This window comes from Narcine bancroftii, chromosome 3 (assembly GCF_036971445.1).
Source record: "Narcine bancroftii isolate sNarBan1 chromosome 3, sNarBan1.hap1, whole genome shotgun sequence".
Lineage (NCBI taxonomy): Eukaryota > Metazoa > Chordata > Chondrichthyes > Torpediniformes > Narcinidae > Narcine > Narcine bancroftii.
This window is the reverse complement of record NC_091471.1, coordinates 234,136,871-234,161,443: the sequence shown is the minus strand read 5'-3', so window position 1 is coordinate 234,161,443 and position 24,573 is coordinate 234,136,871. Positions and strand designations below refer to the sequence as shown.

The 24,573-nt window shown below is 49.9% G+C and overlaps 1 protein-coding gene across 2 annotated transcripts in view; it reads left to right on the top strand.

Annotated features, from left to right (window-relative positions):
- The window catches only part of LOC138758298 (scavenger receptor cysteine-rich type 1 protein M130-like), a 102,639-nt gene that overhangs the window by 41,292 nt on the left and 36,774 nt on the right, over positions 1-24,573 (top strand). For both annotated transcript variants that reach the window (XM_069927015.1, XM_069927014.1), the window contains exons 11-15: positions 2,365-2,664; positions 4,758-5,060; positions 8,676-8,972; positions 15,650-15,964; positions 22,701-22,994. In XM_069927015.1, coding sequence (XP_069783116.1) covers positions 2,365-2,664; positions 4,758-5,060; positions 8,676-8,972; positions 15,650-15,964; positions 22,701-22,994 — 1,509 coding nt within the window. The remainder of the gene's footprint in view (positions 1-2,364; positions 2,665-4,757; positions 5,061-8,675; positions 8,973-15,649; positions 15,965-22,700; positions 22,995-24,573) is intronic.

The following is a 24,573-nucleotide window of genomic DNA, read 5'->3' as shown; positions in this document are numbered from 1 at the left end:
CGAGCTCCGGATCAGAGGAATAAGGAGGGTGGGAAAACTACCTCCTACCTCTCCCTCCCTCCCTGTCTCTCCCTCCCTCCCTGTCTCTCCCTCCCTCCCTCCCCATCCCCCACTCTGTCTCCCTCCCCACCTCTCTCCCTCCTTCCTCATCTCCTTCCCAACCCATCTCTCTCTCCCTCTCCATCTCTCCCTCCCTCCCTCCCCATCTCCCACGCATGTCTCCTTCCCCATCTCTCTCTCCCTCCCCATCTCTCCCTTGCTCTTGATCTCCCTATGTCTCCCTCCATCTCTCTCTCCCAGTCTCTTCTTCCCATCTCTCCCTCCTTCCCCATCTCTCTCTGTATCCCTCCCTCTCTCTGTATCTCCCTCCCCATCTCTCTCTCCCCCTCCCTCCCTCCCCATCTCTCTCCCTCCCTGAATCTCTCCCCCTCTCATCTCCCTTCCCTTCTCTCCACCTCCCTCTCTCCCCTATCCCCTCCTGCCCTCTCACCGTCTCCCCTTGCATCCCCTTCCCTCCCTCTCCCTTCTTACTCCCATTTTCTCTCTTTCTTACCCTCCCTCTCTTCCTCTTTTCCTTCCCTTTCTCTCCACCTCTCTCCTACTTCCTTTCTCTAGTTATCTTTCTGTCCCTCTTATCTGTTTCTCTATTTCTGTCTCCCTATCTGGGATTTACCTGGGCTAGCACCGCTGGTGCCACTTCCTGTCCATGTGATGTGCATCGGCCCAGCCTGCACGCCTGGAGGGGGTGGGGGGGGGGGGGGCAGACAGGCGCTCAACTCCACTGAATGGACATCAACTCCACCCTCCCCACCCCCAGTGTATGCATCAACTCGACAATGCATACAGTGATTCCACAACGGGTACACCCACGTCTAAAGAATACTCCACTACACTTATCCTCTGTAACTTTTCACCCCTATTTCTTTTCTTTTTGAAGGGTCTTGGCGAGAGGGAGGGGTTGGAGTAGATGGGTAGGGGGGGGGGGGCTTCTTCTTTTATATAAAAACCACATGGAATCTTTTAAATGTATTTTTTGAATTCTATGCAATGTAATTCATATTGTGGTTTAAGATGAATAAATAGAATCTGAATATTAAATTTGTAGGTCTTCAAACTGTGATCAGAAATTACAATACAAAATTTGTCACTGGTTCTGAGTCTACTCCCCGGTCCCCACACTCAACAGACCCATCTGCGCACAACGGTCAAGACACCCGCGACAAAGGCAGGGAACACACCAGGGGTTTGTGGCGGCCCAACCGCAGGTGCATTTTTCTTGACTTGGTTGGGGAGGGATGGACCCCTCCCCCCCCACCTCGCCCCTCCCTCGGTAGAAGGGCCGGCGGGGTGGCGAGTTCCGCCCTCCCATGAGACTGCAATGTGGCTGCCCAAATGTTTAGGAAGAAGACATGACGTTCCTTCCTTAAGTTGCAACATTAACCTTTAATATTCACACAGACCAACGACACGCCTGCCAGGAAGAGCATTTGTGTGGTGGCGGGAGCGCCCTTTGGCGATGACAACTTCAGAGCAAAGAGAAAGATACATGAACCACTAGGGCTGGTGTCAACCAGGGCAGTAACTCATGGTGTCACCGCCTCGACCCCCTCCCGTCCCAGACCATCACACACAAGCTTTAGTAATGATTTTTTTTTGTACAAATGTTACCTGTTCTAGTAGTAAAAATCACTGTGGATGAGACCTAGCTGACAAATAAAGGACACGGCTTGACCTGCTGAAACTGTCTTTTCACTTTAACCACGGTGTTTCACACTTCACTCCGGGGAATATGTGCTGCCCGCCCCGCCTAAGAGGTCCCCTTGATCTCATTAGGCCACCTCTCGCTCTCCAAAAAGCTCCTGTGCTCTCCCAACCTTGCCACATGAGACACATTCTTCAATCCAGACGCTGCCCCCTCTGTGGCCCTGCCCTCAGCAGCAAGGTAGAAGAGCCTGACAAGAGATATGGGGTGGGGTGGGGAGCTGGGGAAAAGGAGACGGGGGAAGGGAGTGGAAACTTGGTGGCTTGGGGGAGTTAACCTGATTGGGTGGGGGGGGTAGAGAGAGAGGAAGGAGCAGGTAGAGAGAAGGGGAGAAGGGGGAGTGAAGAGAGAGAGGGGAAGGGAAGGGTGAGAGCGGAAGGGGGAGAAGGGATAGAGATTCATATTCATGAAACAATATTTATTTGTATAGATTAATACTTATCCTGCGTGTGAATTATTTGCCTGTATATGTGTTCTGTCCAGTTGTGTGTCTGTGTGCTTTACACTGAGGACCGAGAAACGCTGCTTCATTGGTTAGTGCTCGTGCAACTGGCTGGTGACAAACTTGACGCTTTCTCTCTGTGTCCTTGCCATCCCCACAGAGCAGCCAGGCCAACCGGTCATCCACTTGTTCCGGAACCCCCCCAGCTACACGTTGGGAGAGTATGTCAGCATCCGGTGCGTGGCCCCACCGTTCTACATGGGCGCCTTCTTCTTCCTGCGCAAGGTGGGCGCCAGTGAGGCCATGTTCAGCCGGCTCTCGGCCGGTTCCTCCACCACATTCCAGCTGGGCAATGTCAGCAAGGCCGACGGCGGAGGCTACACCTGCTTCTACCAGCTCAAGCGCTCGGGGAGTCTGTACAATTCGACGGAGAGCGAACCCGTGCGGGTGTCCGTGACAGGTGAGGGCACGGGCGCTGGTCCTCGGTGTGGGGGTGGGGTGGGGTAGTGGCAGCAGTTGGGGCAAGGTTGGGTGGTGGGGAGTTAGAATATGATAGCACCGATTCAGGCCCTGCAGCCCTTCTGGTCTATGCTGAACTATTATTCTGCCTTGTCCCACTGACCTGCACCCAGGTCATACCCCTCCCACCCATGTTCCTGTCCAAATTCCTCTTAAATGTTCAAATCCAGCCCGCATTCAGCACCTCAGCTCGTTCCACACTCCCGCCGCTCTCTGTGTGGAGACGATCCCCCTCAGTGCCCTCCCGTTTACCATGTACGCCGTACCTTGGTTTGCCCTTCCAAAATGCAGAGCTTCACCTTTTTCTGCCTTAAACTCCATAAAACACTACTGCACAGAAAATAGGCTGCTCGGTCCCTCTAGTCTGTGCCAAAACATCATTCAGCTACTCCCCCTGACCAGCTCCCATTCTATAACTGGCCAGGCCTCTCCCATTCACGTATCTATCTAATTTATTCTTAAAACACACAATTGAGCCCGCATTCCCCACATCAGATGGGCAGCTTGATTCACACCCCCACTAACTCTCTGAGTGAAGAATTGCCCATAAACCAATGGTTCTCAATCTTTTTCTTTTACACACAGACCACTTTAAGTAATCCCGATGCCATCGGTGCTCTGTGATTAGTAATGGATTGCGTAAGGTGGTATGTGGACGGGAAGAAAAAGTTTGAAAACCACTGTTTTAATCGTCCATTATTGACCTGTGATGAGCCCGGTTTCAGAACTCCAAGGGAAATGGGCCAATGACCATTTTTCTCCAGTCAAATATTTCAGTAACAATTGGGTCTCGAGCAGTGATTCTCAACCTTCCCTTGCCACCCACAGACCACCTGAAGCAATCCCTGACTGATCACAGAGCACCAATGGCATCGGGGTTACTTAAAGTGGTTTGTAGGTGGGAAGAGAAAGGTTGAGAACCACTATGTTACAAGTAAAAACAAAAAAGAGTTTAACAAAATATACTAATCGAGTGGGTCAATATATACACTGGTGCCTTCCAAATGCTGGACAAGGCGCAATGTTTTTACAGCGCCAGTGATCGGGATCGGCGTTCGATTCCTGCGCTGTCTGTAAGGAATTGGTACGTTCTCCCGTGTCTGCGTTGGTTTTCCCCGGGGGGGGGGAGGGGGCCTCCAGTTCGAAACGGACTAGGGTGGGGGAGGGTTGTAGGTTAACGGGGTGTAAATTGAGTGGCCCGGGCTCGTGGGCCGAAATGGCCTGAATGTGTGTCTAAATCTAAACGTCTAAAAAAAGGATAGATATAGAAGACAAACAACAATCGTCCCAGCACCGATCCCCAAGGCACACCACTCGTCACAGGCCTTCAGTCTATGAAGACTGAAAAAGAAAGGTAGATTGGTAGACGGCATTAAATCTGAACATATAGAACATAGAACACTCCAGCACAGTAGAGGCCCTTCGGCCTCAATGTTGCGCTGACCCATATATTCCTTTAAAAAATACTAAACCCTCCCTACCCTGTAACCCTCTATTTTTCTTCCATGCATGTGTCTGGTGGGGAGAGGTGAGGTGTGGGAAAGGGAGGGGAATGACAGGGGGATAATGAGGAGGAGAGGGGGGAGGGGGAGAGAGGGGATGGGGTAGTGTGGGGGAGATAGAGAGGGAGAGTGAAGGGGAGAAGGAGGAGAGAGAAGGGGAGAGAAGGGGAGAGTTAGGGGGAAGGGGTAGAGTGAGAGGGAGAGATGGAGAGAGTGGAGAGTGAGGGAGAGGGGGGTAAAAAGAGGGGAGAGGGAGAGTGAAGGGGAGAAAGAGGGAGAGGGAGGGGAAGGGGAGAAGGAGAGGTGGATGAAGGGGAGACAGAGAGGGGGAGGAGTGGAGGGAAGAGAGAGAGTGATGGAAAGAGTGATGGAACAGCTTTACACTAGTTGGCTCTGCATTGTGGGCAGGCACTCTGCCGTAAGGTTCTGTGTCCCAGGTCCAGCGTCTGAAGCTCCAGAGTGGGTCAGTGTTTGCTCACTGATCTCTCTCTCTCTCTCTTCCCCCTCCTCCTACCCCCACCTTTGGTCACAGACAGCCTGCGGAGACCGGTCCTGATGGTGCTGAGGGCTTCTGCCACCTTCGTGCTGGGGGAGAACGTGAAGTTCCGCTGCTCTGCGTCCAGCCAGTTCGCCGAGATCACCTTCTACCTCTACAAGGTGGGCGAGTCCGGCCCGCTGAATTCTTCGGGCCCCAGCTCGGCATCGAGCTCCATCCTCCTCCTGACAAACATCAGCAACATTCAAGAGTCGTTCTACACCTGCATGTTCAAGGTGGTGATCGGGAACCAGTTCCACCTGTCCACTCACAGTGATCGAGTGAAGATAACGATATCGAGTGAGTTGTCTCTCCAAATACGTTGGATGGTGCCTGGACTTCATAAATTAAAGTATTGTTATGAGTGCAGAGGACCCCAAAACCCAGCAGCAATAGATATGCACCACGACAAAGGGTTAAACAAAAGTTGCTTTCATTTATCTTTGAACATGAAAATAGAATCAAACTTCAACTGGTCTCTATTGACTCACTTAACTTACTGTATCCCCTTCTAATTCTAAGCACGTGTGTGTAAGTTCAGCCAAGTTCTTTGGATCACAGTCCAATCTCACTGGTTGCAGGCAATTCTCGTACTATGCACAGAAGTTAACATTAACAAAGTTCACCAGGCTTTGGTGCTAAACAGGTAAATGGTTTTCAGAGAGTTTTTCTTGTTCCAGGACATCCACCTCAGAGTTCCTTTCTGTTTCTCCTACTCCAAGGGAAACACCGGTCAGCCAGTCCTCTCCTTTGACCAGGTCGTCTTCCAAAGCTTGCCAGCTTGTCCCTCTGGATCCGATGTCTGTGTCTCTCTCCCCTCTCTCTCTCTCTCTCACACTCCCTCCTCTCTGAGAGCAAAGCCTGCTTTTTTTCTCCTCTCTGCCTGCAACGATCACATGACCCTCCAGACAGGAAGTTCTGTTCTCCAAAGATGCTGCTGCCTGTTATTACATTTGTTGCCTTTTTGCAAATAACAGTCCATTGTGAGTTTGAGCCTCTTGCAAAATTTTGCTGTTTTAAAGTCTTTGTGTGTGACCTGCTCCAACAAACCTTTCCCAATTTATCTGCCAAACACCTCTATACACTCTGTCACAATATCAAATACGGGAGCTGCAATGTTGTGGTAAAGTTGTATAAGATATTGGTGAGGCCAACTTTGCAGTATTGTGGGAAAGGTTTTCCAGATTCAATCTGTTGTCGTAAGAATAAAACAGTGACATACTTCATGAAATTTCTTTTTGTCTGCTGTAAGGCGGACAGATTCGCCATTGGCAGGAATCGCCTGAGCATCTCTTACAGTCGGAAGAGAGAACCGAGAGTCACCGAGTGGCCGTAGATTTACCTCAAACTCCCGCAGCCACACAGACTCCAGTCCAAGCCATCGGCGACCAGATCTGAACCTCTGACATGGTCAGGGACCCATCAGCAACCCCCCCCCCCCCACCGCATCCTGGTTTTGAGCCGGTCCCTGGACGTCACAACCCTCCCCCCCACCCTACTGTCAGGCAGCCTCCAGCAGCCCACACAGGTTCCATGCCTTGAGTCGCCAGCAGCCCCACCCACAGGTGCAGGTGTCCTCTCGCCGGTGCGACCCGCTGCAGTCCCCGTCCCCGTGGGCTGTCTCCACCGCTTTTCCTTCTCAGACCAGGGTGGCTGGGGGTGGGTGTGATCTTCCCGGTCCCTGGCGCTCTGGTCACCCGGGGTCTGCGACCCCTTGCGGGCTGCTGCTGGTGGATGGGCACCGCTGTCTCGGCCGCAGACTCTGTGGCCGCCGGATCTGAATTAAAACCCCTGTCGGCGCACTCAGTGGCTGTTCCAATCTTGTGCGGAGCCGGCGGCTGACGGCTAGACCACACAGGAGCACCACAAGATGGTGCACCATGCCTCACCCCCACTCCCCCACCAGCCGCAGCACTGCCTTTACACCGAACCACAGGGAAGATATCAATAAGACTTAAAGAGTGCAGAGAAGATTTACTGGGATGTGGCCCGGTCTCCAGGAACTGAGTCACATGGGAAAAGTTAAACAGTTTGGGATTTTATTCCCTGGAGTGTAGAAGAATGAGGGGAGATTTGATAGAGGATGTTGCCCGGTCTCCAGGAACTGAGTTGCAGGGAAAGGTTAAACAGGTTGGGACTTTATTCCCTGGAGTGTAGAAGAATGAGGGGAGATTTGATAGAGGTTTACAGGATTATGAGAGGTACAGACAGAGTGGATGTGAATCAGCTTTTTCCACTTAGTTTGGGGTAGATCAATATGAGGGGTACTGAAAGGGAAAACGTTTAAGGCAGTGGTTCTCAACCTTTATCTTCCCACTCACAGACCATTTTAAGTCATCCCGATGCCATCTGTACTCTGTGATCAGTAAGGGATTGCTTAAGGTGGTCTGTGGGTGGGAAGATAAAGTTTGAGAACTGCTGTTTTAATCATCTCTCATTGACCGGGTTGTGCCCGGTGTCATAACTCCAAAGGAAATGGATTCAATGACCATTTTTCTCAAGCAAGATATTTCAGTCACATTTGTATCTCGAGCAGTGATTATCAACCTTCCCTTGCCACCCACAGACCACCTGAAGCAATCCCTTACTGATCACAGAGCACCGATAGCATTGGGATTACGTAAAGTGGTCTTTGGGTGGAAAGAGAAAAGTTGAGAACCACTGGTTTAGGGGGAATATTCGGGGTAAATTCTGCACTCAGAGAGTGGTGGGAGTATGGAATGATGTGGTGAATGTAGGCTCAATCAACACCGAACAGCCTGAATACACCCAAGAATGTCCAATCTGGGATGCTCAACAGGCTCAGGGCTGGTCAGTACTTGAAGGGGAGACCAATATTCGATTGTATCCAAAGAGAAACAGTTGTGGGTGCCTGGTAGGCGCTGAAACATTAGGGGTATTTAAGAGACACAGATGGAAGAAAAATAGAGGGTTACTGTGTCGGGATGGTTTTTTTAAGGATATATGAGTGGGCATAACATCAAAGGCTGAAGGGCTTGTACCGTTCTATGAGGCCAATCACCATTGCCAAACCAATTATTGTTTGGACATTATTGAATACCTTCTAATAACCTCCACATGCCAGGCTCAGCAGCCTAACATTTCCTGGATTGTTTCGTTGGTGGCGGGAGGGGTTGATTTTGTCCTTGTCTGACGCTCCTCGAGATCTTCTTGCTTCACCCCCCCCCCCGCCCCCCCAGCATTAAAAAGCCCTGCACAGCCCAGGTCACCGCGGGCAAAACCGAGCACATTCACCGGGGAGAATATCGTCAAAGCACCTCGGGAGAGGTCGGGGCGCCACAGGACTCGCCCTGCCAGGTTTAGGGACTCCACCGTCCGATTCCTCAACGACAAACTCAATCAGGGACTCATTTAAGGGCTGTTGCTTGGGCCCTTTCTCTCTCTATTGCACAGGAAGTTTGCTCATATTTCTTATTCGGTTACGTGTGGACATTGGGCCAGTTTCTTTTGCACTATCAAGAAGTGGTCATTCTTCCTCGACCGCAGGAAGACGAGTCTCAGGGTTATACGTGAAGTCACGTCTGACAGTAAATCTGAATCTGAAATCTTCCACCCCGTGACAATTGTCCCATTTCTCTACAAAAGTGAAATCAAAGTGCGAGAGGAACTGGTTAAACGGTGTACTTTATATCTACTTCGATTTCGATCTACTGCACGGTAAAAAGCCCCTCTGGCCCACGGGCCGGGCCAGGCCGCCCCCCCCCCCCCCGGGGGGAAAACCCACGCAGACTCGGGGAGAACGCGCCGACTCCTGGCGGGGATTCGAGCCCTGGACCCCATCGCTGGCGCCGTCCACCCCCCCCCTTCACCCCCCCCCCCACCTCCCCCCCCCCCACCTCCCCCCCCACCTCCTACTTGGAGCTTCGGGCTTGAGCTCTCCCATTTATCTCGCAGGTTTCACCGAGAGGCCGACCATATCAGTGAAGGTCCCATTTTCAACCTACCCCCAGGGACAGACGATCGTCTTTGTCTGCAAGGCTCCCAAGCACTACAAACCCAGCGATTTTCAGTTGTACAAGGGCAATGCCGTGCAAGCCACCAGGGTGGAGCTGCTCAGCGCCCTCGCCCAGTTTTCCATCTTGAACGTGAGCATGGCTGATGCAGGAAACTACTCGTGCATGTACCAGAATACGGTCGGCAACTGGCAGTACAACTCATCGCTCAGTGACCCCCTGTCAATATCCGTTGCAGGTAAGAACGCGAAGGTGACCGGGGCGCAATTGTCGCAGCTCTGTAAATGTATCCGTTCCCCCACAGCTAAATCAAGAGATGTATGAGCGGACAAGGGCGAGAGACAGAGATGCAGAGAAGAGGGAAAGAGAGAGTCGGACATGAGCTGGGTCGTGGAGCAGGTTTACACACCATCGTGGACCGAACGACCTGTATTGGACGAAAGTGTTGTTCTGGCCCCGAGACACTGACGCCCCTTCCTGCAACGCTCGCAAGCGATTACCGTGCAGGAGGGCTTGGGATCACTGGCGTTGGGGGTGCGGCGGGTGTCCGCACTTGAGGAAGGGCGCACTGGCTCTGGAGGCGGCGCAGAGGAGGGTTCACCAGGTTGGCCCCAGAGGTGAGGGGGTTAGGCCCGTGTGAGGAGAGATCGAGTCGTCTGGGACGGTACTCGTTGGGATTTCAAAGGATCAGAGGGGATCTCATGGAAACGTATAAAATTATGGAAGGCACAGATAAGATCGAGGTAGGTAAGCTGTCCCCAGTGGTGTGGTGGGTGGGGGGGGGGGGGGGGGGGGCGACGACAGAACTAGGGGATGTTGCCTCAAGATCCAGGGAAGTAGATTTTGGATGGAACTGATTTCCCAGATGGCGGTGTCCGTGGAAGCAGAGGGGATGACCTCAGTAAATATCTTTGAGACAATGTTGGATAGAGGTTTACATCGTTCGGGTATTAAGGGATGTGCGGGAAAGGCAGGTCGGTGGAGATGAGATGATCATCGACGGGCCTGCTCCTATGTGTTAGAATCATAGAACACTAAAGGACTGAAAACAGGCCATTCAGCCCTTCTAGTCTGAACCGAAAACATCATACCGCTCGTCCCACTGACCAGCATCCATTCCACAACCCTCCAGACCTTTCCCGTTCATGTATCTCTCCAGTTTATTTTGAAAAGTTAAAAGAGTGAGCCCGCATTTATCACGTCAGATGGCAGCTTGTTCCACCACTTTCTGAGTGAAGAGGTTCCCCCTAACATTCCTCCTAAACCAGTGGTTCTCAATCTTTATCTTCCTGCTCACAGACCACTTTAAGTCATCCCTCTGCCCTCGGTGCTTGGGACTGGAGGTTGAGAATCACTGTTCTAGACCCAACTGAAGTATTTTGCTTAAGAAAAAAATGGTAATTGGCCCATTTCCTTTGGAGTTCTGAAACCGGGCTCATCAATGAGGGATGATTGATTAAAACAGTGGCTTTCAAACTTTTTCTTTCCACCCACAGACCGCCTTAAGCAATCCCTTACTGATCACAGAGCCCTGATGGCTTCCGGATGACTTAAAGTGGCCTGTGGGTGGAAAGAAAAAGGTTGAGAACCTCTGAATTAAATCTTTCTGCTTCCGCCCTTAAACCACGTCGTCTCGTGTTTATCTCTCCCAACCTAAGTGGAAAGAGCCGAATCGCATTTACTCTTTCTCCCTTATAACTTTGAAAACCTCAATCAAATCTCCCCTCATTCTTCCAACGCTCCAAGGAATAAAGTCCTAACTGTCACATTTGTGGCCCGAAATGTGAAGTTAATAAAACATTAAACACAAGTTTATCAGGTAAACTTTTTAGTGTCTTTTTATTCTCCGGTTTCCTTTGTTCTCCTGCTTGTGTTCTTATCTCGCTCTCATACCACATGACTTCCGGTATATCTCATACATATTCATTATCATGACATCCCTCCTTTAATCAGAAATAAACTTTACCTTCACTTACCAATATCCCTCGGAAACATACAAACATCGTAACTAATGGTAATACTATAACTCAACTACATAAAATTTACTTCCTACAGCACTCATACATGCACTTTATGATAAAAGATTAAAATACTGTCCCAAAGTTCTTATTAAAACTATGGCACAAAGTCTTCGTATCGTTTGGGCACTTTCCGGTTTCGTTTCAGCCTGCCTGCGATATTGTCGTCGCTTCTCGGTTGTTCACTCTCGGCGTCGGACATACTGCTCGCCACGGCTTCGGGTGTTTCTGGCGCTCTAGTCACTTCATCAGGAGTGCTGGTAACTGCCTCTGGAACATCATCAGGTCTCTCAGTTTCAGCATCTCGTATTGGCCTTTCAACCTCTTCACTCGATGTATCTCTGGACTGGTACCTTTTTACACTTGATACATTTCTCTTATACAGGACTCCAGTCGGAGACTTGACTGTCACCATACTGCCACTTCTGGATACGACAGTATAGGGTTGATGGTAATAAGGTGTGTCTAGCTTACCACCAGTTTCATGCCTCACTAGAACATTATCTCCTGGCATGATGTCTGAGTACTTGGCTCCACGTTTCGAATCTGTGTACAGCTTTGCTGCACCTTTCTTTTCAGCATCGTGGTCCCTCATCTCCTGGTCGTCTCGGATTTCCTTTATTTCTGGCATTTTTGTGCGGATTTTTCTCCCAAAAAATGCTTCTGCAGGACTTTTTCCAGTGGTTGCATGAGGCGTTGCTCAATAGACAGCCACATAAGATAGCAATGCTTCTCGCCAATTTTGTCCTTCAGCGTGTGCAATCCTCAATCGTTTTTCAATGGACTGATTTTGTCTCTCTACTTCTCCGTTGGCTTGCGGCCATTTCGGAGTTACTTTATGATGGTGGATACCTGTGGTCCTCATGTATTCCGCAAATGTCTCTGAAATGAATTGTGGACCATTGTCAGAGTATAATGTAACAGGTAATCCATATCTTGTGAATATCTCTGCTAATGCTTGTATTGTTTTTTCAGTGGTTGTGGACTTCAACACCACGTACTCATAGTATCTGCTGTAGTAATCTATCACTACCATAATTGATTCACCCGTCGGTAAAGGGCCAAGAAAATCAACAGCTACGTCGATCCATGGTCCTGTCGGAAGTTGCGTACTCCGGATCGGTTCTGGCGGATTACTCCTACTTGTGATTTGACATCCATGACAAGTTTTAACAAATTTCTCTGCGTCTTTATCACAACCTAGCCACCATACCTTGGTCCTGAGGTTTTGCTTGGTACCAACAATACCTAGGTGTCCTTCATGCGCTAAGGATACGATCTTCGGTCTCAATCTTTGCGGTATCACCAATCTGCAACCTCTTAATACACACTGTCCGATGCAACAAAGTTCGTCTCTAATGTGAATGTAAGCCTTGTGAGTACCCTTGTCCCATTGTCCACTCTGTATGCATTCTCTTACTTCCATGAGTTCTGGATCACGTTCGGATTCTCTCTCGACCTCCTTCGTAGTCACAGCTTTCGGTGTCGCCGGAATAGCTACGAAGCGTACAAAGCTCTCTGTTTCTGTTCCCAATTCTGACTTGGATTGTGGACCACCAACCTTCACCAATCTGGACAGCGGATCAGCAATGTTTGCTTTCCCTGCAATGTGGATTACTTTATATTTGTAGGGTTGTAGTCTGAGTACCCATCTCTCTATTCTGGCACATGGTTTGGATCTAGGTGCATAGATCACCTCTAATGGCTTATGATCTGTGATGAGTTCAAATTCAATGCCGTATAAATATGCATGGAACCTCTCACAGGCCCATACAAGTCCGAGTGCTTCTTTCTCTGTCTGAGACTATCTTCTTTCCACATCTGATAATGATCTGCTGGCATAGGCAATGATTCTTGGTCCTCCATCATGCATCTGGACCAACACGGCTCCTAAACCAACTGGGTTGGCATCCGTTATGACTTTGGTTGATGCCGCTGGATCGTAATATCCAAGAGTTTTTGCATCTGTCAGGCTTTGCTTCAGCGCTGTGAACGCTTTCTTCTGCTCAGATCCAAAATGAAATTGTATACCTTTCCTGGTTAGTTTCCTTAGTGGTTCTGCCACTGTAGCGAAATTAGGAATGAACTTTGCACAAAAATTGACCAATCCTAGGAAACTCCTCACCTCTGTTGCGTTCTGAGGTGCACGTGCCTCTGCAATAGCTTTCATCTTGGCCTCTGCAGGGTTTAGTCCTTTCCTTGTAAGTCTGTGTCCCATGAAGTCCATTTCTGACACACCGAACTGGCACTTGTTTCCATTCACGGTAAGGCCTGCCTCCTGTAGTCTAGATAGTACACGCCTCAACCGTTTGTCATGCTCTTCCTTCGTTGGTGCATGGACTATGATGTCGTCAGAAATGTTGGCAACTCCAGGAATGCCTTGAATCACTCGATGGATTTCATACTGGTAGATCTCCGAAGCTGCATTAATTCCAAATGATGGTCTCTTGTAACGATACAATCCACAGTGAGTCACAAATGTTGTCACATCTCGGGAACCTGGATCCAGCTCTAATTGATGATAGCCCCATTTCAGATCAATTTTTGAGAATACCTTGCTGGTAGTTAGTTCTTGAAGTATTTCCTCCACTGTTGGTATAGGGTGTCGTTCTCTAATTATAGCTTCATTGGCCATTCTCATGTCAACACATAGTCTTATGTCACCCTTTGGTTTGGGCACAATCACTGCGGGACTGACCCATTGTGTCGAATGTTCCACCGGTTCAATAATGTCTTGTTCGATCAATTCTTTAATTTTGGCTTCAACTTTCCCACGAAGTCCAAACAGAGTTCGGCGCATTGGTTGTGCCTTGGGTTTGACCGTTTCATCTACCGCTAGCTTCAATTGTCGACCTTTCAGCTTTCCTACTCCTTGGAAGACTGCGGGGAATTCTTGCTTCATATCGTCGTATGACTGAATTGAATTGACACAAGCTCCAATATGAAGTATTGCCAGGTCTTGCGCTGTGCTTCTACCCAGCAATGGTTCTCCCCTCTCTTCTATGACCATAAACTCTGCTTCGGTGTACTTATCTCCAGCTTCAACAGTTGCAGTAAAACATCCAATGGTCTGCAATGGCTTGGTTGCTGTGTATGGATATAGTTTCTTGGAACACTTCTTTGAGGTACAGATGATCTTTTTCCTTTTCAACTTCTCCCATAAATGTCAATCAATCACATTACTGTCACTGCCTGAGTCTACAATGACCTGAACTGTCACTCCACCAATGATCACTGGGACCTTCTCATGATGTACTTCATTCAACGTAAATTGGTAACAACTCTGTTCCTCTTGGGTATCATCATCGTCACCGTCTATCTGGCGAATGGTATCTTTCTTTCCAGGACACTTTCCTTTCCCCCAGGCTTTGCCTTTGGAAGTTGTACTCTTCCTCTTCTGGTCTGCATTGGACTTGCTTTTGCACTTCTTTGCAAAGTGGTCCTTACCTCCACACTTTCTGCAAACTTTGCCTTTGGCCGGGCAATATGGGTCTTTTCCAAAGTGACCTCGGTTTCCACATCGATAACACTCCATGTCCTGTGTCAATGTATATCTTGGCTGATTATGGCGATGTGAGAGCCTCTTAATTTGCTGGCTTGAGTTGTCTTTCAGGGTCATGGTATGAAATTGCCCTTCAACAGCCTCTAATGCAGCAGCAATGGTTAAAGCATCGGTGAGTTCCAACTCACTCCCTCTTTCCAGTAGACGTCTTCTGAGTTTATCTGATCTACAGTGCTGTACGACTTGATCCAATAATTGGTTGTCCAAATCAGCTGGCATGTAATTGCATCCAACAGCTAGTTGGCGTAGTCTCGTCACGTACTGAGCAATTGTCTGGCCATCTTCTTGTCTCGTTCTCCGAAACAAATGGCGTTGAAATGTAGCATTCGGTGTCACTACATAGTGTGCATTTAATGCATCTTCCACTTTCTGGTACTCATCCTTTCTTCCAGTATTCAAAAGTGTCTTAAATGTTTCCCGAACTGCAGGTCCAGCAGTGAAAAGAAGTAATGCACTTCTCTGCACTTTTTGTTCAACTGTACCGGTATCTAGAAATAGGCCACGACTGTCGGCGTAGGATTCAAATTCTTCCAGCCATGCCTTCCACTTCACACTTACAGTGCTTGCATCACCCGTTGGGTCAAAATGAGCAATTCCACTATGTGTTAGAAAGTCACCGTCTGCCCCAGCCATGAGGAAATATTCCATCCCCAAAAGTACTGAGACAAAGAGAAAATTCTTATCACCTTGAAGTTGTCTGTAATCCTCTGTAATCTTGTTTAGTCTTTAATTTTCTTCAAGCTTCTTTCATCCTCGTCGCCAATGTTACATTTGTGGCCCGAAATGTGAAGTTAATAAAACATTAAACACAAGTTTATCAGGTAAACTTCTTAGTGTCTTTTTATTCTCCCGTTTCCTTTGTTCTCCTGCTTGTGTTCTTATCTCTCTCTCATACCACGTGACTTCCGGTACATCTCATACATATTCATTATCATGACACTAACCTGTCCATTCTTTCTCTGCAACTCAGTTCCTGAACACCCAGCAACATCCTAGTATATCTTCTCTGCCCTCTTTCGATCTTATTGATATAATTGCTGTAGTTCGGAGACCAGAACTGGACACAATATTCCAAATTAGGCCTCACCAATGTCTTGTACAACATCCCAACTCCTGTACTCAAACGAAGGCCAAGGTGCCAAAAGCTTTCCTAATCTGTGACACCACTTTCAGGGAATTATGTTTCTGCATTTCCAGATCCCTCTGCTCCACCATACTCTTCAGTGACCTATGTTCTTACATTATGTAGCGATTGTAGTTTTGGGATGGTCACGTCCAGGGTTGAACCCTTGTCCACCCCTTCACTAACATAGAGTGTCTTCCTTCCCCGACCAGAGACGATGGAACAGCGGCTGATGAACGGGAGTAACCGGTGCGCTGGCAGGGTGGAGGTGCTCTTCGGTGACGAGTGGGGCACGGTATGCGATGATCACTGGGGCTTGCCGGACGCCCAGGTGGTGTGCCGCTCACTGGGGTGCGGACGGGCTGTCAAGGCCACCACCCACGCCAGCTTCGGCCGAGGCATCGGGCGCATCTGGTTGGATGACGTGGCATGCCGGGCCGACGAGCCCTTCCTGTGGAACTGCGCCAGTCGCTTCTGGGGTCAGCACAACTGCCACCACGGGGAAGATGCTGGTGTGGTCTGCTCAGGTAGGTCCATAGCAATGGCGGGGGTGGGGGGGGGAATGTGTCCACCATGCCAAAGGTGGGCGCTGTGTATTGGCTGCGTGGCGCGAAGATTGGAAGGAGTCTTTTTGCGTCAGTGCCCACTCAGGAAACGGGCGCAGAGTCAGGGCAGGGGGGAGGGGATGTAATGAAACAAGAAGTGAGGTCACGGATTAAAGAGGGGGCAGAACAACGTCTACAGCATCAGCGATCAGGGCAGGGGTTAGAATCCTATGCTGCCTGTAAGGGGTTTGTACCTTCTCCCCACTTCCCCAGTCTCCGTGGGTTTTCCCTGGGGGCTCCGGTCTCCTCCCACCCTTTGAACCGTACCGGGGGGGAGGGGTTGTAGGCCATTTGGGTGTAATTGGGTGACACGGGCCATGGGCTGAAATGGCCTGTTACCGTGCATACGTCTAAATTTGAATAGGAGTTGATAAATCCCCAGGGCCTGATAAGATATGCCCATGGACCTTGAGGGAGGCTTGTGTAGAAATCACAGGGGCTCTGGCAGAAATATTGAAAATGGCCTTGACCACAGGGGAGGTGTCGGAAGATTGGAAGATGATTCACGCTGTTTCATTGTTTAAAAAAGACTCCAAAAGAAACCCTGGAAATTATAAGCCAGAGAGCCTGACGTGAGTGGCAGGCAAATTATTGGAAGGTGCACTAAGAGATTGGTGACCTCGACAGGTTCAAACTTCTTTGAACCCAACATGAGTGACCCTTCGGTCAGTGCTCTAGCGGTCAAGCTCCCTGACTTCTGGGTGCAGGAGCCAGAGACCTGGTTCAGTCACGCAGAGGCTCAATTTCACCTCCTCCAGATTTCCTCAGACACGACCAGATTCTACCATGTGGTCGCCGCCAAATGTGTGCTGCACCTCGTTCAACAACCACCCGCGGAAGATAAATTCGGGACCATCAAGTGGGTGCTCACCGGCTCCCTCAGACTATCCAGGCGCCAGCGTGCTGCTTGGATGCTGCACCTCAACTCATTGGGGGACAGGTCCCCGATTGAGCTAATGAACGAGATGCTCGCACTCATGGGCGATCATACCAACTGCCCACTTTTTGAGCTCATCTTTCTCGACCATCTGCCTGGGGACATCCGGCCGCTACTGGCCCAAGAGAGCTTTACCGACCTGAGGAAGGTTGCTCAGAAGGCCCAAGAGCTATGGCTCAAGCGATTCCCGGAGGGATCAGCGGTCCAGCAGGTCGCGAGTCACGGCCATGACCACTCCAAGCCTTCTTCTAGTGCTGCGGTAGAACACCTGGTCCCTACAGGTGCCACAAAGAGCATAATCAAAGGCAAGGCATCTGCTCTGGGCCTTTGCTTCTACCACCAGCACTGGGGAGCCAAGGCTCGGAAGTGTCGTCAGCCCTGCTCGTTCTAGGTAAATGAGCAGGCCTACCGCTGTTAATGGCTGCAGCAGCTGGCCAGGGACACAGCCTTCTTTTCCTGTGGGACTCAGTCAGCGGCCGGTGCTTCCTCATTGATACTGGGGCCCAGATCAGTGTCATTCCGGCCACAGCCATCCAGTCCAGGAACTGGTCTTGAGGACCTCCCCTCCGTGTGACCAATGCAACAGAGATCCGGACATATGGAGATGAGACTGTCCACTTACAGATTGGCCAGCAAAAGTTCTCGTGGAGGTTCACTATCTGGTCCCTTCCGACCGCCATCCTGGGTCCCGACTTCCTCCTTGCCCACGGACTCCTGGTTGACATTCGGGGTAGGTGCCTGATAGATGCCCGTACTTTCCAGGCCGTTTGCCACAATGTGTCCCGCACAGAGCAGCCGCATATGCCCACGATCAGCACGCCCAAGGACGAGTTCCAGCATATCCTGGATGAGTTTCCGGCCCTCCTCAAGCAACAGTTCTCTGCTGCCTCACTGCGCCATGCCGTGTTCCATCACATCCCCACCCAAGGCCCACCGGTCCACGCCAAGGCACGCCGGCTCCCACCGGATAAGCTCCAGGTGGCGAAGGAAAAGTTTTCACATCTGATGGAGATAGGAATTATTTGACACTCCAACAGCCCTTGGGCCTCACCGCTCCACCTGGTCCCGAAAGCCATCGGTGGTTGGCGACCCTGCGGAGACTACCGGCGGCTCAACAAGGTGACAGTTCCTGACCATTATCCGATCCCTCACATCCAGGACTTTACGGCCAACCTGCATGGGGTGAGGATTTTCTCCAAGGTGGACCTGATGCGTGGGTATCACCAAATCCCGATGCACCCCGAGGACATACCCAAGACGGCCATCATCACTCCCTTCAGCTTGTTTGAATTCCTTCGCATGTCCTTTGAGCTCAAGAATGCCACCCAGACCTTCCAGCACCTTATGGACTCAGTGGGCAGGGACTTAAATTTTGTCTTCATTTACTTGGACGACATCCTTGTTGCCAGCAGAGATTGGGTGCAACACAAGGCCCACCTGCGCACCCTCTTCTCCCGACTGGCCGACTTCGGCCTAAAGTGCCCGTTTGGGAAAGAGTCCATGAAGTTCCTGGGTCATATCATCATGGCCGAAGGAGTCATATCCGCCGCTACGAAGGTCGCTGCAATCAAGGCGTTCCCACGCCCAGACAACCTCAATGGGCTGCAGGAGTTCGCAGGTATGGTCAACTTCTATAACCGTTTCATCCCAGGCGCTGCGCACACCATGCAGCCGCTGTTTGCCCTCATCACGGCCAAACACAAAACACGCCTGGACTCCAGAGACCTGCACGGCATTTGAGGCCACAAAGGATGCCCTCGCGAAGGCTACCATGCTTGTTCACCCACACACCGACCTGCATATTGCGCTCTCCGTCGATGCCTTTGCCACAGCCGTCGGCACCATCTGGGAGCAGCGAGTGAATGGTCAGTGGAAGCCACTGGCATTCTTTAGCTGGCTTCTTCGCCCATCAGAGCGCAAGTATAGCGCATTCGACCGTGAGTTACTGGGCACGTACCTGGCGGTGCGGCATTTGCGCTATTTCTTGGAGGGAAGGACTTTTACCATCTTTACCGACCGCAAACCCCTCACTCAGGCGCTCGCCATTGCAAAGGATCCTTGGTCGGCCCGCCAGCCGCATCACTTCTCCTTCGTGTCGGAGTTTACCACCGACATTTGGCACAAGGCGGGGAAGGATAATGTGGTCGCTGATGCAATCTTACGACCGGCCATCTGCGTGCTGACACCCGGCCTCGACTTCGACCAGCTTGCCTGGGACCAGAAGTCCGACGAGGAGACGTGGGTCTTCAGGATTGCCATCATGGACCTGCGGTTTCAGGACCTCCTGGCTCCTAATGGTGAGGGCACCGTCCTGTGTGATGCGTCCATGGGCACCCCACGACCAGTGGTTCCCCAGCAGTGGTGCAGGCAAGTCTTCCAACATATCCATGATCTTTCGCACCATTCCATCAGGTCTACGGTCTGTATGGTGGCAGAACATTTCGTCTGGCATGGGGTGGGCCAGAACCTGCATCCATTGCCAGCTGTCCAAGGTGCACAGGCACACCAGAGCGCTCGTCCAGGAGTTCAAGCATGTCCAGGAACGGTTCAGCCACATTCATGTGGACATCGTCAGACCCTTAACCGTTTCCCGGGGTAACCGTTGCCTTTTCATGGTGGTGGACCGCACCACCCGTTGGCCCGAGGCGATTCCGATGCTAGACACCTCCATGAACTCCTGCCCCTGAGCGCTGTTGCATGGTTGGGTCGCCTGGTTTGGCGTCCCAAATCATCTCACCAGCGATCGGGGCACCCAGTTCACCTCTGGACTCTGGGCACAGCTCGCCAACGGGCTGGGGATCAAGTTACACCACACCACGCCCTATCACCCGTAGGCCAATGGGGTGGTTGAGCGACTACACCGCCACCTTCAGTCGGCACTTATGGCCTGCCTCACCAGTCCCGACTGGGTGGACGAACTGCTTTGGATGCTCCTGGGCATCTGCTCGATGCCCAAAGATCTACAGGCATCATCAGCTGAACTGGTCTACGGCGCACCGTTAGCGCTACCCGGTGAGTTTGACAACGCACCTCACAACCCCCAGCAGTCACTGAATGAGCTACTCCCCCACCTCTGGGTCCAGTTTTGGCTCCTTCGCAGACACGGCATGTCCAGACACGGCACATGGGCCTCTTACGTCCCCAGTGAGCTGCACTCCACGGAGTAAGTTTTTATTCGCCGAGGCCCGTCCACGGCACCTCTCCAGAGGCCTTATGAAGGGCCATACAAAGTAGTCCAGCATTCAGGGTCTACGTTCATGCTGGACATCGGCGGTAGGAGGGAACTGTTTACAGTGGACAGGCTGAAGCCAGCATACCTCAACCCCACCGAACCAGTAGTTGTGGTGCAGCCCAAGAAGCGAGGCGGCCCAACTATAAAGGACATCGGCGCCGGTTTTGGGGGGGATGGGGCTGAGTGGCAGCCTGCTGTTAGACAGGCAAACCAACCCCGCTTGTAACACACGTGGCGGGGCAGCCGGCCAAAATGCTGCTGTCGGGGGTTTCCCCTTTGCCCTTGGCACCGGGCTCAGAAGCCTGCATTTGGGGACTCACGTGATACCCTGGTGACGTCAGTGCCCCCAGCACAGATCTCAGTCAGGTCTGGGCTGGGAGTATAAGACCAGCCAGGCAGCTTGCAATAAATCATTTCTGCTCACTGAGTTCAACCCGTCTGGTTGTGTGTTATTTCAGTAGTAGTGTAGCTGCCGCTACAAGAGGATAATAATTACTATTACAGATGCACAAGTAAATATTGTAAATATAAGATTAGAAATCAAAACTTTCAGCTTCCTGTAGAAGACAGATTTTAGTAATAAGCCAATTTAAGTAACCAGTCTTGGTTTTAATCCGCACTTGCCGATCGAAACCTTTTTTGTCCGAAACTGTTTCCACGATTTTCCCCAGCAACCAAGAATTTCTTGGTGCAGGGTTGTCCATGATAATAACAATGTCTCCACATACAAAATTGAGTTGAGCTTCAGACCATTTTTGTCATTCTTGTAATAACAAAAGATATTCATTAATCCATCTTTTCCAAATTACACTTGTTTCCATTTGCTTCTTGCATAGATCTCTTCTTTTCGAAATTGACCTGGAGACATCGAAGGTTTTAGGTTTGAGAAGTAGGAGGTGATTTGGTGTAAGTGCCTCGATGTCATTTGAATCGACAGAAATTTTTGTAACTTCGTTGATAGAACGTATAAACATTTTGCATAGCTTTTCAACAAGACTTTCATAATGGTGAATAACAAAACATTTACTGTATGATAGAGATAAAAAAACTCAAAAAAAATTTCTTGTGCTCAAACTTCCTTCACATCTTGTAGAATGAGACCAAGCTGTTAGCCTGGGTGGATATTACATCATAGTCACTATGGTAACACTACAAACAATAGTTCTCTTAGAGACAGGCACAAAATTAAATAAGAGTCAAAAACAGAAGTTTTAACATTTACAGATACAACATTAAAGATTGAAAGCGTCAAGTTGTAAAGACGTGGGGCCCATTCATAGAAAGCTAACATGAGTGGAAGATTTGAGAGGGTCCCACATGGGAGGTTAGTTTAGAAGGTTCACACACTGGGTATTCAAGGAGAGGTTGTAAACTGGATTCAAAATTGGCTATGTGGGAGAAAGTCGAGTGGTAGTGGATGGTTGCTTCTTGGACTGGAAGCCCGTGACGAGTGGTGTGCCTCAGGGATCCGTGTTGGGACCATTGTTGCCTGTTGAGTATATCAATGATCTGGATGATAATGTGGTGAATTGGATCATCACTTTTGCTGATGACACTAAGATTGGATGGTTCGTGGACAGCAAGGAACTTTTCAAAAGCTTGTAGAGGGATCTGGACCAACAGGGAGAATGGGCCAAAACATGGTGGATGGAGTTTAATGCAGACAAGTGCGAGGTGAGGCATTTTGGAAGTGCAAACTAAGGTAGAACATGCACAGTAAATGGTCGGGCACTGACGAGTGTGGAGGAGCAGGGAGATCTAGGAAGATAGATACATTGTTCCCTGAAGATGGTGTCATAGGTGGACAGGGTTGTAACGAAAGCTTTTGGCATCTTAGCCTTTATAAATCAAAGTATTGAGCACAGGAGTTGGGATGTTATGTTGAAGTTGTTTAAGACATCAGTGAGGCCAAATTTGGAATAATAGGTGCAGTTCTGGTCACCGAACTATCAATCAGATTGAAAGAGGGGAGAGAAGATTTACTAGGATGTTGCCGGGTCTTCAGGAGTTGAGTTACAGGGGAAGATTAAACAGGTTATGACTTTATTCCTTGGAGCATAGAAGAACAAGGGGAAATTTGATCGAGGTTTACAGGATTATGAGATATACAGACAGAGTGGGAGCGAGTCGGCATTTCCCACTTAGATTGGGGGAGATCAATATGAGAGGCCATTGTTTCAAGCTGAAGGGGGAGAGGTTTAGGGGGAACATTTGGGGGAAGTTCTTCACTCAGAGAGTGGTGTGAATGTGGAGCGAGCTACCCATCTGACGTGGTGAACGTGGGCTTGATCGTGTGTTGTAAGAATAGACTGGATAAATTATGGAATGGGAGCAGGTCAGTGGGACTAGGGAGATGATGGTCAGCACAGACTAAAAGGGCCAAATGACCTATTTTCTGTGCTGTAGTGCTCTACAGGTGAAATTGGACATCTAAATTTAAATTTTAAAAGTCGTGATCCAACCCTCATTGCTTTGCTCTTTCTGATCAGGGATTAAGCCAACCCTACTGTTCGAACCGAACTACCACATATTCATGAAAGGCGAGGTGTTGAATGTCAAATGCGACGTCGGAAGTCGAGACTCGAGCAGAGGGATTGATTTTTTCAAGAATGGATCTCACCTTGTTCATCGAGAGCTGAAGCAAGGGGTGACCTCTGCTGTCATCCCACTGGCCAATCTGAGCTCACAGGATGTTGGGAATTACAGCTGTATCTTTCAGGATCAAGTTTCGGGGACTTCTGTGAACTCCTCTCAAAGTGACCTCGTGTTCCTTGATGTCATAGGTGAGCAGAGCATTTAACCATATAATCATATAACTGTTTACGGAGCGGAAACAGGCCATGTTGGCCCTTCGAGTCCGCACTGGTTCACTAGGACAACTCCACTAGCTCAACCCTTCCGCTCTCCGCCCATAATCCTCCAACCCCCTCACCTCCATGTACACATCCAACCTTCTCTTAAAACACAGAAGGAACCCTGCCGCATCTATCTCCTCTGGGCACCTCGGATCCGTCTGCTGCAGTGGCGTGGACCTCCTGGTGGCCAGCCACCCCCATTCCCCTTGCCTATGCATCTGCCCACGGTCTCACGCACTGAGACCACCTGCAAATTGGAGGAGCCAATTTGGACTGGGAACCCCCCCGACTGGATGGCGTTAATATCGACTTTTTCGGCTTTCATTAAAACCACCTCCCCACCCCACTTCATTCCCCATCTAGCCATTGCAGCCCAGAGACAGGCCAACTCGGCTCTTCCAGTCCATGCCGAACACTTTCTCCCACCTCATCCCGCTGACCCTCACTCAACCCGTAATCCTCCATTCCTTTCCCGTCCAGCTTCTCCTTAGCAAATCTGCCTCCGCCACTTCGTCCGGAAGCCCGATCTACATACCTGCCCCTCTTTGAGTGCCGAAGTCCCCCCTCACGTTTCTTCTCAACTTTTTCCCCCTAACTCTCACCTCATGTCCTCTCATTTGTGTCTCCCCCTTAAAGGAAAAAGCCTCTCCATGTCCACTCTATTGATACCCCTAATAATTTTAAACACCTCAATCAAATCTCCTCTCAACCTTCTACACTCCAAAGAATAAAGACTCGACTTATTTAACCTTTCCCTACAACTTAGACCCTGTCACCCTGGCAACACTTGAGTAAATCTTCTCTGCACTCTCTCAAATTTGTTGAGACCTTTCCTATAGTTTGGTGACCAGAAATGTACATAATACTCCAAGTATGGCCTCACTAATATAACCATATAACAGTTACAGTGCGGAAACAGGCCGTCTCGGCCCCTTCTCGTTCGCTCCGATTTAAGTGAACTCCACTAGTCCCACCTATCCACTCCCTGCCCATAACCCTCCAATTCCCCCACATCCATGCACTCATCCAACCTTCTCTTAAATGACAAAATTGACCCTGCTGCAACCACCTCTTCTGGAAGGTCATTCCACTCAGCCACCCCTCTCTGAGTGAAGAAGCTTCCTCTCATGTTACTTCTAAATTTTTGCCTCCTAAACTTTAACATGACCTCTTGTTCCAATCTCCCCTACCCTCAAGGGGAAGAGTCTATTCACATCTACTCCGTCTATCCCCCTCATAATTTTAAATACATCTATCAAACATCCCCTCAACCTTCTATGCTCCGATGAATAAAGCCACAGTCTACTCAGTCTTTCTTTGTATTCTAGATACTGCAAGCCAGGCAACATTTTAGTAAATTTTCTCTCCACCCTCTCTACCTTATTGATATCCTTCCTATAATGTGGGGACCAGAACTGCACACAATATTCCAAACTTGGCCTCACCAAGGCCTTGAACAGTCTCACCTCCCAGCTCCTATATTCTATGCTTTGATTTATGTCTCTTT